The sequence below is a fragment of the Lynx canadensis genome, chromosome A3, assembly GCF_007474595.2.
Source record: "Lynx canadensis isolate LIC74 chromosome A3, mLynCan4.pri.v2, whole genome shotgun sequence".
NCBI classification, from domain to species: Eukaryota; Metazoa; Chordata; class Mammalia; order Carnivora; family Felidae; genus Lynx; species Lynx canadensis.
Window position 1 is genome coordinate 62,697,531 of NC_044305.1, and position 14,122 is coordinate 62,711,652.

The 14,122-nt window shown below is 41.2% G+C and overlaps 1 protein-coding gene across 4 annotated transcripts in view; it reads right to left on the bottom strand.

Annotated features, from left to right (window-relative positions):
- Positions 1 to 14,122, bottom strand: part of THADA (THADA armadillo repeat containing) — a 329,970-nt gene that overhangs the window by 137,496 nt on the left and 178,352 nt on the right. For all 4 annotated transcript variants that reach the window (XM_030310495.2, XM_030310494.2, XM_030310496.1 and 1 more), the window contains exon 29: positions 13,272 to 13,440. In XM_030310495.2, coding sequence (XP_030166355.1) covers positions 13,272 to 13,440 — 169 coding nt within the window. The remainder of the gene's footprint in view (positions 1 to 13,271; positions 13,441 to 14,122) is intronic.

The following is a 14,122-nucleotide window of genomic DNA, read 5'->3' on the forward strand; positions in this document are numbered from 1 at the left end:
AAAAAGACAAGAGTTAACACAATGCTGATGAGGAAAACCCTTGTGCACTGTTGGTGGGGATGTAAACTGGTACAGCCACTATGGAAAACACTATGGAGGTTCTTCAGAAAATTAAAAATCAAGGAGCACCAGTCAGTAGAGTGTGTGTACTACTCTTGATCTCAGGGTTGTGAGTGTGAGCCCCACTCCAGGTATAAAGCTTACTTTAAAAAATACGATAAAAAAAAATTAAAAATAGGGATACCTGGGTGGCTCAGTCAGTTAAGTGTCCCACTTCAGCTCAGGTCACGATCTGACAGTCATGGGTTCAAGCTCTACATTGGGCTCCATGCTGACAGCTCAGAGCCTAGAGCCTGCTTCAGATTCTCTCTCTCCTTCTTTCTGTCTGTCTCTCCCCTGCTTGTGCTTTTTCTCTCTCAAAATAAATAAATTTTAAAAAATTAAAAATAGAACTATCATATGATCTAGAAATTTCACTTCTGGGAATATATCTGAAGGAAATCACTATCTCAAAGACATATCTGCACCCTCATGTTCACTGCAGCATTATTTACATTAGCCAAGACATGGAAACAACTTAAGTGTCCATTTTTTTAAAGTTTATTTATTTATTTTTGAGAAGGGGGTAGAGGCAGTGAAAGAGGGAGGAAGAGAGAAGATCTCGAGCAGGCCCCACACTGACAGCATGGAGGTTGACGTCGGGCTCTAACTCAGGAAATGTGAGATCATGGTCTGAGCCAAAATCAAGAGTCAGACACTCAACCGACTGAACCACCTACGTGCCCCTCTAAGCATCTACTGATGGATGAACGGATAAAGAAAATGTGCCATACATACACACACACTCACATACACACTTATACACGCATGAATATTATTCAGCCACAAAAAAGAAGGAAACCCTGCCATTTGCAACAACATGGATGGACCTTGAGGGCATTAAGCTAAGTAAGATGACTCAAACAGGGCAAGCAAATACTGTATTATCTCACTAGATACGTGGAGTCTAAAAAAAACTCAAACTCTTAGAAATAGCAGAGTAGTGGTTGTGGGGTGGAGGGTAATAGATAAAGGTGGTCAAAAGGTACAAACTTCCAGTTATAATATGAATATGGTCTGGGAATGTAATGTAAGAGCATGGTGACTATAGTTAACAATATTGTATTGTATATTTGAAAATTGTTAAGAGAGTACATCTTAAAAGTTCTCACCACAAAAACAAAATTGTAATTACATGAGGTGATGGATGTGCTAAACTAACCTTAATGTGGAAATTATTTTGCAATATATACATATATCAAATTATTACATTGTACACAAACTTATACAACGTTATATATTAACTGTATGCAAATAAAGCTGAAAAAAACCCACATGTATATAAGAGATGGACTTTTTCTTCTTACCAATTTAGACAGGAAAAACTTTGTGGATGACTTTGGTGGACTTCCTCATCCAACAGTAGTTTTGCAAAGTCACAAGACATTTGGAAAAGGGATGTCAATGAATGTATATTTCAAAAGAAATAGGAACTCAACAGTGGTCAACTTGAATGGACTTCTTACTAAAATGGGGAAAAGCATGCCACTGTCCGTATGTTTGTTCTAAGGACTTTCATGAGCCTGGATCTGTATTCTTACTAACTCTTTATATTTTGATGTCAAAATCTGTAATTAACCTAACAGGGTGACTGATAAATTAACTATGCATAAGTTTGAAGAAAAAAAAAAATTACCAAACATTCACAGGTGCAAACCGTTACCCCAATTATCATATCTCTGGATGTGAAGAGAAGGCACAGAAAGTTCTTGTTATTGACAGCAACAAGAGAAATTCAATTAAGATTTAATTTGCTTATTTTTTCAACCATTGCCTTTAATTAAAAACAGAAAGTAAGACTCCACTTGAATATCTGTAGTTAAATCCTTTTAAACAAAGAAGCACACACAAGAATTATTTGATAATTTTGAAAAGAGGTGTTAAGGATATGCTTTGAAAACTTATTTTTTATATATTGTCACATTTTTGAGAGTCAAGGTACAAATTTACTATTGGCTTTCTAGACGTTGACATATCTGAGACACATACAATTTTTAAGAGCTTTTTGAAAATACAGTTATATAATTATTGTCTTCACTATGTACTTCTAGCACCTTCATCTAGATTTATCCTCCAGTTTCCTTTTTGAGGTCTGAATCTGGTGGTCTGGAGAAAGCTTTGTGTTTAACTCAAAATTAAAATTTTGATGTCCTAGGTTAAGTTTTCAACAGAACCTCTGTTCCTAGAGAAGATCATTCCACACACCCTGTTGCCTCCAGCCCAAGACAGGCTCAATGAAAGAGACAGCAATTGTACCCAGTAACAAAAATACACTAACATTTCAAAAAACAGAAGTGAGGAAATTCTAATTATGTGTTATTTTCCAAAGCTCCCTTAGGTAAATAGAACCCAGAATTTTATCATGCTCCCTGAGTCTGGGGAAGGCAGAAATGTTTCAACTATACATTATGCAAGGGGATCAGGGGCAGGTTGGGACAGGGACACAAAGCCAACTATAAAAAGCTAGGATTTTGAAAGTGTGTTGGCTTACACGTCCACAGCATTTCTCCAGCAGAGAGAGACCGGGAGGAGAAAGGTGCTCCCTTTGAGATTTCCAGCCTGTTTTGGGTTGCTCCTCCCCTTCTCTTATTCCTGTGTCCAGCTCATTGTCGTCTGTTGGGCCAACAATCTGTTCATGGGTCAGGAATGGTTTCTTCTTTGACCATCGGTATTTAAAAGAGCAGCAGCACACCTTGTCCACACAGGATGATGGAGAAAACCTACAGGTACTGTGCAACAAAGGCTCTCAACCTTGGGCAATTTTGCTTCCACTCACGGAACAGGTGGAAATGTCTGCAGACATTTTTGCTATCACAGCTGGGAGGGTGGGTACTACAGGCATCTGTCGGGAAGATGCTACCAAACATATTACAACACACAGCACAGTCCCCACAACAAAGAATTACCAGGCCCAGAATGTCAGCAGTGCCAACGCTGAGAAATTCTGCCATGAAAGGACAGGGTTAGAGAGGAGGGAGGTACATAGTACGGGGAAACAGAAGAATGTCATGAACGACAATATGGCTTAAAATAGAAAGAGTTTTATTACTTATTTACTTTCCTTTAGGCCCATGAGCTGATTTTACTTCAGGCCTCGGGAGTGCCTGCCAAATTGTCTGGCTATACTCAACCACAGTGCTTTTGAACAGCCAACTTAGTCCTCAGTAACAGAAATATGCTGGGTGCTCTAAATAAATCCCAGGGCAATGGAACAAGTACATATGCTCTGCAAGCTCAAAATGCTTCCACAATAAAACGGTAAGGTATTACTGTTTGACTGACATAGCTGAGAGCAAACAACAAATAATGCTATTTTCATGGGATGGAGACCGACCCAATAAATCGCACCACATAACAGGACGATACACCATCAGATATTTTATAGAAATTCTGGGAAATGACAGGAGCCTGCTAGCGTGCCCGCAATGATGTTTTGTTGCTTTGTAGTTTTTAAAGTACGTTCAGAATTATCTTTAGTCACAAAAAGTCCCAAACAATAAGGCTGGGAGAGGATGGAAAGTTTGTCTTCCAAGATGAAAAATGAACTTGGAGAAGTGCTAGATTAATCTATCTAGGAGGATCCCATAACCCCCTTTCACTTTATGAACTTCAAATTTCCCCCTCTGAATGATGAACGCCTCCTTTGTCTGGGACAATGTGACGGTGTTCCTTTCCTGACTCATCAGGTTTGTGATGGGGTCTGAGGGAGGGGCTGTAATTCAAAACAGAACAGGCAAGGAGTAACGGCCCGCTAGGCAGGAACTCGACCCTCAAAAATCAGAACTACTCTTGGTCTTATAATCTTTAATATGATCTACAGGAAGGTAGAGAACACTGACCGACCAAAGGAACCTCTTTGTGAAGCATGCTAACACATTAAGTCAAAACTGCCGAAAATTGACTTACTTCTCTCTTACACACACACCTATCAACAGGAATCCTCATGTTGTGAATAGCATTACTCAATGCACAACGTTCGTTTTTCTACAACACGGCTTTTCTTAGTGCAAAATCTTTCACTCACCATCAGTACCAGTGGTCTCGGCACTCTTGGATCGTAAACCCCTCTCGGGGGTGGCTGTGACAGCGGTGGTTGCAGCAGCACAAGTCGGAACAGAACTGACTAACACTTTCTGGGCACCTAACTCTGCCAGAGACGATGCCGAGCACCACTCCTGTACAAATTCATTTAACCCCCACGATCAACCTATGAGGCTGTGGTACCTTCCCATTTACCGAGGAAGACGGCCGGGGAGGCGCAGATTTCAACTCACCCAGAATAACACGGCTGGGACGCAGCAGAGAAAGGATGTGCACGGACACAAGCTGGCTCCAGAGTCCGAGCTCCTACTTATGTGGAGTCATCTCTTCGAGCACATGTTCCCAGCTTTTATATACTTATTTAGAAATTATATGCCAGTCTGTTGATATGTACATTATTACACGTCTGCTCTAAAATAGTAGTCAAAGGGATAAGGGAGAAAAATAATGTGCCAACCTATTCTTCCACACCTCACTTTGAAGGCCATGGCTCACACGCTGTGAATGCCCGGGCCTGGCGTTTGTCGTCCCTCTGATGCTGCTGACCCGTGCCCACCTTACCATCACACAGCCCACCTCCCCAGTGCACTCCGGGACCCGAGAGGCTAACCCACTGTCACAAACACCTTCTGCATGCCCCACTCCGTGCCTCGGCTCACATCAAGTCCCTGTCAACAACAGGAAATTGTTGAAAGGTTTATCCTAAGATGCGGTGTCCTCACAAAGCCTTCTCTGAGCTCTTCTCTCAGATGCGTGTCCTCAGCCACCTGCCTGGCACACGCCAGGCAGCCATGTATTTCTGTGTAATTGTGTGCGGTATTGATGGCTTGTTTTCCAAGGCAGCTCATAAGCCTCTTGAGAACAGAGAACATGTTACATATTAACTTTTCTTTGTACCTTCCATGGCACCTGGCATAGTACTATGCACTTAATTACCACTCAGTAAGCATGTGCTAAATAAAAGAGTAAGTAAACATTCTCTCTATTTACTCCACGTCTCTAGGGCCTAAGGACAGAGAGTCAAAGGGAAGATCATCCTGGGAAACAGATTATAGGAGATACTTTCCTCTTTACCTATGCTCACGGAATGGAGACAGACTGCCTTGCTTGTACAGGGAAATGCCTTCACACAGTCCCCATAATCTGCACATATAGCACGGGGATTTTACACAGCATTCCAGTTTCTAAAATAATAGTGTCCTTCCACACCTTGTTTATCTACTGCTTGCTGCCTACTCTGTTAGCACTTTTTATAGTTAAAGGTAATCTTGAACATACAGACATGTGTAACAAACCCAATTTCAGGAGAAAAGGGGTTTACCCTTTATTAAAAAAAAAAAAGTTTCCCCTTGTCTATTAATGGGATTTGCTCAAATGCTACCTTCTCAACAACTATTCTGACACCTCCTTTGATACTGTCATCTGGCCTCTCTTACCAGCTCCTGATTCCCTTTATCCCACTTTGCTTGTTCTTTTTGTCCACAAAAGTATTATCTTCCAATAAATGATACAATTTATTTATTATAATAAATTATATGATACTATCATTTGCTCTGGTTTGTCTCCCTGCCTCTAGACTGCAAGGTCGGTGAGACCAGCGATATTTGCGAGCAAGGATCTGTCTCCTTGGTTCTCTGATGTATTCCAAGTATCTAGAACAGGGTTTGGCATGTAGTTGGTACTCAACCAACAGAAGGCACAAATCAGTAGACGATGTCAACTTCCATTTCACTCCACACCTTGAAGGCCTCAGAGAGAGTCACTCTAGCCTGAGAATGTTCTTTCCCTCATCCTGAGAAGTGGTACAGTATGGCAGTTAACCACAGAAGCTTGAAAGCTCTGAATCCTGGCTCTGCTTTTTCTAATTGATCCCTGCATATCTTTAGTCAAATCTCATAACCCCTCTCGTCCTCAGTCTTCTCATTAGTACAATGGGAGTAATATCCATCACTCAGAAGAGCCTCCAAAGGCACTCAACATCCACACACCCCAGTATATAAGATTCAGTAACTGGCTGAATATTATATATAAAGAATATATAATATATATTCTTTACACTATTACTTCCCTCACTCTATCCCAAACGGTAACACATCTTCTGATAAATCTATAAATTCCACAGACTATGAGTTCAGAGCACTACAAAACAGCAGTAGCACTTTGGCTGGTGACAATGACCGTGTACTATCATCAACGCTCCAGACCTGGCAGCGAAGGGCTGTCTCCTACACCCAGAGAAAGCTCCCTAAGTAACACATACCAAATAAAAGCCTTTCGATATTTATAAGGAAAGGATTAATTCATCTTCCAAAGTAGCATTTTAATTAAAAATGACTTTTCTGGGCTTACATCCAGAAAGGAATATATTGCCAAAAGGTAAGATTTAACAAGGTTTAGTTTAGTTTTGTTTTTTAAATTAAAGTGCTTCCCAATCCTTTCACGTCAAGGCACACACACAGAAAATAATCTTTCTTTGGCACTCTGGGACAAACAGATGCGACTGCTCCCAGCTGCAGGTGACGGCCTAGAGCCCCCAGCCCTGCCAGGCCCTACTCAGACTTGCTGGGAGCTGAAGGAATCAGTCAATACTTGAAGCATGTACAAGCACAGCATTGGAGAAGCTCGGCCTTAGCCCTTCTTGGACTGGAGACCTTCCTAGCAACTTAGATTTTTCTCCTTTCGGACAAACACCAGTCCTCAGAGAGAATGAATCTGGCCACCAGTGACCAAAGTGAGCACTTTCTTTATGACTCATTCCAGAAAAAAAGCACACTGACCAGCAATCCATTTATAACTTACAACATCAGCATAATTTCATGCTTTTGTTTTTACTTTCCATTCTGAAATTTTATTTTCCGTGCATAAAGTAAACAATGGAGACAGGCCAACCTTAAGTCACCAAATGGAATCTATCAAGTAATGTTCTATTTCTAGGCAGCTTGAGGACTCTGCTTTATGTTTCACAATTTTGTACTTTTAAGAAACACAAAAAAGATACCATTTTTCAAGCATAAGGTGCTATCTTATGGTCACATTTGAAAAGATGGAGTGGATCATTCTTTTAAATTTGATTGTAAGTTTTAGTACAACCTTAGTAAAATATACACTTTTTTCTAAAACATTCATTTCCTTATATTTAGAAAACACTGACAGAATTCATACTTAAGACTACCTCTATCACTGGTTTTCTTTTTGTTTCCACTACTTCTCTCTATGGCACAGAGTCAAGGATGGTTGGTATTATCCCTGTTTCCTGAACAGTGATTCCTTCAGAGAAGTGGCTGGCTGAATTGACCTACCTTTATTTCTTTCCAGGTTTTCTGCTTTTCTTTTTCACAAAGGTAATGCCAAGATCTACCTCTATTTTTGTTCTCCTGCTGTCCTGCCCATCCCTGCACAGCTGTTCTCACACCCATAAAGATCCCAACTCTAGGCCTGAAACAGAGTTGTTCTAGATTCAAGCAGAATGTTATCTTAGTCTCAGTCTCCCTCATGCCTGATGCCATATCTGACAGCTTTCTCTCTTGCCTCATCTTCATTTCTGTTATTCATATGCTCCCTGGTGCGAGGGTTTGGCTGGCTCGCTTGGTTTCTAACCCACAGCTCCCTCCCTGGGAGGTTAGAAAGGCAAACTCATGTCTTCACCTGTACCTGGAACTGGGGATGCAAACCACTGAGTGTGCTGAATTGAATTCAATCTTGACCTCTTTTTCATGTTCCCTGCAGCTCCTAGGCTTAGAACCCACAATTTCTGTGGGTGTCCATGTCTGAGTGTTTTGTCTCACACTCTTAAGGATGACAGAAGGTATGGCAACTTCATGCTTGCCTATAACCGAGGTACCAATGGAGGATTCTGTACTTTTAGACTATTTAATGTATTTAAGACTATTAAATGAGACACCAAAGAGAAATCATGAGAAAAAGATGAGTGGAGGGAGGGAAGGTGCAAAACTGCTATGATTTCACTCTCAAGTGTAATCTAAAAAACGAACAAACCACAATGGATAACAAACAAAAAGCAGCATCAGACTTGTAAATATAGAGAGCAAACTGGTGGTGGCCAAGAGGAGGAGGGTAGGGGATGGGTATAATGGATGAAGGGGAGTGGGAGATACAGGCTTCCAGTTATGGAATGATTAAGTCACAGGAATAAAAGGCAGAGCATAACGAATTATCGTCAATGATATTGTAACCGTGATGTAATGGGACAGATGGTAGCTACATTGTGGTGACCACAGCATCATGCATAGAGTTGTTGAAATCACTACGTTGAAAACCTGAGAATAATGTAACATTGTGTGTCAACTATATGAAAAAAATGTCTTACTAGTTGGTTGTAGCCTCTCAGGTGTCAGTGACTTCCTCTGTCCCTCTGTCTTTTTTTTTTTTTTTTTTTTTTGAGAGCAAGAGAGAGCAGAGAGAGAGAGGCTCCACACTCAGCGCTCAGTGCAAAGCCCAACTCAGGGCTCTATCTCATAACCCTGGGATCATGATTGGAGCCGAAATCAAGAGTCAGACACTTAACTAACTGAGCCATCCAGGTGTCTTCTAATACCTCCTCTGTCTTTCTAATACCAATAGACTTACTTTGTTTCTAGCATCAAATCAGATTTCAGGACCCAGGGACAAGGGATTAAAGACAAAGCAAAGCTGGATTCTTTGCTTGGTTTCCCTAAGACATAAAAAGTTGTTATTCACATCAATTATCAGGAGGTACCATTTTCTAAACACCTTGCAGGATTGCTGAGAGTATTAATGAAATCACATATTCATCTTATGCAGCATACAGGTGGTGCTCAAAATGTTCATTTTACTTCTCTTATGGCAAACTCACCAAATGTGTGGGCTTAGGCTGTCTGAAGTCCATCTCCGGTTAATATTTCATGTCAACCCAAGAGTGCAATACTGCCGCTCAGCTCCACAGCCAGAAAAGTGGCTCAGGATTCCCAAAGTGCAAACATCAAAGCTCCCAATTTGGGTAGGGGGAGGGGATGGAGGAGTAAGAGAATTAAACACGGTGTTCAACAGATTCTGCTGGTAAAGACTGAGAAAATTTAATCCCAGCAAAGGGGTGTTTAGAACTATGGAGATTGTCTGGATTAACTGAAGAAAAAAGAATACCTTTGCCTAGAATGTTCATTCAGAGAACTGCAAAAGTGGTTCTTCTGCTTCAACAGAGGCTGAATTACCTCAACTGTCTTTTCACCTTACTCATATAGAGAAGCTTAGGTAAGAAAGAGTAGGGACCCCGCTTGTGTGGTTTATGTCATGAGAAAAAGAACCAAATAGAAAATGAAAAAATCCCGGGGCACCTGGGTGGCTCAGTTGGTTAAGCGCCCAACTCTTGATTTGACTCAGGTCATGATCTCACAGTTTGTGGATCGAGCTCCGAGTTGGGCTCTGTGCTGTCTCAGAGCCGGTTTGGGATTCTCTCTCTCCCTATCTCTCTCTGCCCCTCCCCAGCTCGCACGTGCATATGAGCATGCTCTCTCTCAAAATAAATAAATAAGCTTAAAAAAGAAAAAGAAAATGAAAATAACTCAAAATTCAAACTTCTATTTCAAATGGTATATATTTCCTTACGAGACACCAAAATGTGACTTAAGTGCCCCCAAATCAGAATACATCCTACCTCATAAATCATTGGCCAAAACTCTTCTTCAACACAAGAGAACTTTTTTAATGCCAATATGATTTCTCGGGAGTGATAAGTAACCTAGTAATAATGTTAAGGCCCCAACATGAAGAATTTTGGCAGAAAAACAGACGGTTTAATTCTACTTAAAAGACAGGGTAGCCCTGCCAGCCAGTGTTGTTCCCAAATGAGGTAATGTCCATGGCTCTTATCTAGCCTTTATGAGATTTAATGTCATTTACCATTGGCTCTTATGAACCGGCTGCATAATCTCACCTTTTCTCATGTGTGTTACTTCCATCCATGTCAACACTGCAATTAGGAACCTCTGGTTTTTAAAATGATTAGAAACGATTTTCATATGTTTTCTTTTATGCATGTCCTATAATTTGAGTCTTTCTTCCATCGCCTCGGAAAATTCAGAGATCAGCATATTTCTCATTTTCAAGGTATTCTATAGAAATACTCTGAGGTTTGATATTTTTATGTAAACATTTTTCAAAGAAGCAAAATGTATAATTCAAGAAAATGTTCTGTGGAAGAATTTGTTTTCTGATTACAAAATGATTTCCTCCCTCTGAAAAAAAATAACACTTTTATATTTACTTAGCTGGCTCTGAAAGTCCCATGGAGATTCTCATGCCTTTCAATCCCTAACACCTCTTTCCCAGCCTTTACTGATTTCAAAGGTAACTCCATGTGGAGAAGGAATCCATAAACTGTAGAAAGGAAAGAGAAAAAGAACCCTTTCCGTCTTAACCCCTTGCGTTTTCCCCATAAGAACCAACAGAGTGAAACACAGCTATTACAACACAGATGAGACACCCAAGTGGATATGACAGAAGATTTTCACATGCCTTTGAATTCCTTTTTTCAACCAGGGTATAAACCAATCTGGGTAAAGACAGGAATCTGTTTGACAAACATGAACATGATACCCAACACCCATACTATTTTTGTTTTGTTTCAACAAAACATCTCCCTTTACCTCCCAATACTCAGGAACAAAAGCAACAGCCACAACCAACCTGGAGTCACAAGGCTTTTACTTTTCCATGGTGTTTCACCCTTCAGGTCACAGAAAAAGTAAATTGGAGATATCAAAGGCAGCCCAGAGACAGAGCAGAAGACCATGCTCTGTGCTGGGCAGACTGGTGAGACACAAGCCAGACCTGTTAGTGTGTGTGTGGGAAACGAGGTTGGGAGGCCCATTTGTACAAGTGGCGAGCCAGCCAAAGAAGCAATCCCAGCCTCTTCTGACAAGATTGAGCCAAGAATGGATCTGCAATAAAGAAGATCTGATGGCTGATCCCCACTACCCGCCTCCTGCTTGACAATCTGACCCCCGCCTCTAACTCAGATGCAGAATCGAGGCATCTTTGAAAAGCATGTCCTTCGTTACTCACTAATTGCCAGCTCCTTCCCTTCAGAGTAGTGTCCAACAGAGAATCGAGACATCTAACTTGTGTGGGCCTCAGGGTCCCACGTTTAAAACCAAGATAATACCCTCAGCCCTCTCGTCATCACTGAGATATAGTGAGGACCAAGGGAGATGAGTGCTTGAGAGACTGCACTGAAGAGACCACCAAAGACCCCCCAATATATACCACATAGACCAGAGGATCTGCTCTGGTCGCTTGGGGGCCGCAGTCTTTTCAGGAGGTCTGCAAGATCAAACTATCTTCAACGCCAATAAGACATTCCTTTCCCCTTATTCTCCTTCTCACACAGACAGCACATGGTGGGGTTTGCCAGGGGCTACAAGGTGTGTGATGATGTCAGCATTCTAATAATGACTAATGGAATGTGTGCTTGTGAGTTCTTGTGTTTTAAGATTTCCTGTTTCAGTTTCTAATTAAATATTGATAGACAAAAGTGTTTTTGGAACCACAATAGCTTTTCAGAGGGTAAAGAGGTCCTGAGACCAGTTTGTTATCTGCCAACCTAGAACTTCATCCCACCCAAGCCTGCAGTTCCCAGATGGGCTGACTTGTCACCCATCCTGAGCCCTGCTATATGCCGTTCTCTCTGCGTGGGGGGCTCTCCCTCCACCTTTTGCTTGGCTTTTTTCTGCCTTTACTTCGAGGTCACTTTTTCTGGGAAGCTTTCCTTTGACTCCCTCAAACCAGTCAGGTGGCCCTGCTAGGTGCTCCTCTAGCACTTAGCACACTACATGGTGATTGCTCGTTCTCAGAGGGCTGTTTTGTCCTGGATTCCTTCAGTGCAAGAACCGACTTAGTCACTGTTCTGATGGACACAGTGGTACGTAGGAGGCATTTAATACATTTAACAAATACTTGCTGAATATATGTAACAACCAAGAAAGGAAGGCATGAAGACAGGCCTATCTTGCATTCATTCTCACCTGGAGGGAATTAGTTACTAAAAATCTTAGTTTCATTATAGTACAGGCTCATTAAAACTATAACAATAGTAACTCTATATCATATATGTACCAGGTACTATTCTAAGCACTTTATATGCTTTAATTCATTTAATCTTCACAAAATCCTAGCAGGTTATATCACTGTTGTCCTTGCTTCAAAAATGAAGACACGACACTGTATGTTCACTATATTGTAATTAAAATAAAAAACTTAATAATAATAGTAATAACATAAAAAACAATTGCAGATGTGCAGGCAGTGAGTAGTGACACTGACCCTGAGACAGTCTGGCTCCAGAGTCCCAGGCCATTACCATTCTATACGGTGCCTCTCGTGTCAGCAGCAGAGACCTCAACCTATGGCACATCCTGGATCTCAAGGCCACCTCCTCAACTCCTGCTCACAAACCACAAACATGACTTGATACTGAATCTCACCCCCAATCCCGCCCCAACATGAGTGATCCCAGCAGCCACATGAACAGACGTGTCGAGTACCACCCGTTCCCAAGTTTATCGTTAGGGTTTAAAAAAGACAGTTCCGGTAAGAAGTTTCTTTCTCATTCATTTGTTGTACTTTCGGTCCTTTGTGGGGGGAAATGTTAAGTTAAAAGCAGTAAGTGTATTTGTATATTTATTAAAAATAAAAAGTCTCTTTTGTAGCACTGAGAAAACAGGAGAGTAGGGCTTGGCATTTCTGTGTGATGACACAGCACAAACTCTCCTGATGTGGTCTAATTCTCCTTCCTCTCTTTCAGGAATGCTCACAACTTCACCTTGAACAGGGAGTGGCCCAGAATAGTCGGTAGGCACTTGATGGAAAAGACAGAACTTTATCTGGTTCAGAGAGCTATGTACAAATGGGAAAGAAAGCATGAAGTAAAAAATACGGGATTTAATGCAAAAGACGATCTGACTGAATCACAGTGTGATGCTGTACTCATGTTTGTAATGAAAAAAGCACACCTAGGAAATACCAGTCCTTTTCAGCAATAGAAAAGAGTTCTACGGATAAAGTTAAAAGCTTGTATATCAAATCTTCACCTGCAAACAGTAGGTGAGAAACCAAAGTTTATCCTGTGCGGTTTGACACAAAGTAACTTTATTTACCTGGAGAAGCGTCCCATGAATATGGTTTTGCCGGAAACACTGATCGGTGGAGTTGGGGAGTTTGGCCAACAGAGTTCGGATGGTATTGGGGATTTCATCCACCATAACAAACGGAACCAAGGCACGAGCTGCCATCTCACGGGAGCGGTAGACAGGGGAGTGACCGCATCTGGGGAGACATAAAAACACAAGACCATTCAATACTCCTTTCCACATCCATGCCTTTGTACGTGCTAATGTTCTTTTTTGTTTGTTTTGAATTTTTTTGGATATATGTCATTCTGTACATGCTGATGTTCTATCTAGCTCCAGCTGGGACATCCAAGCTGAGGGGGAGTGGGGTAGGGAATGGGAGTTCCTCCTTATTCCAAATGTTGGTGTGTTTGTTTTTTTTTAATACTTCCCTTATTCCAATGATGGTGTGTATGTGTTAGTGTTGGTTCTACAGGTGATTTTCTTTTTCATATAAATATCATTAATATCTATGATTCGATCACAGAAATAAATGCGGACAGGCTTTGGGAATGATTCAATAAATAGTAGCAAAAAATAGCTTCCTCCTCAACAATCAAACAACTATTCACTGAGCACTCAAAATGAACAAATAGTAGGTGCCATGAGAAATAAAAGTCATTGTGGTCTTTGGGGTGCCTATACTCTGGATGGCAAGAGGGGCAGTACATTTGAAAAGATGCCCCAAAAGCACAAGACGGTCCTGGAAGAACGATATGCAAGTGATCTTCATATTATGGCTACATGAGGATAAGACTGTAGATTCTGGTATTGAGAAGGATTGAAAGAAAGCAAGCATGGTTCCCAGAAGGCCGAAACCAGGAAATTGTTTCAACCAG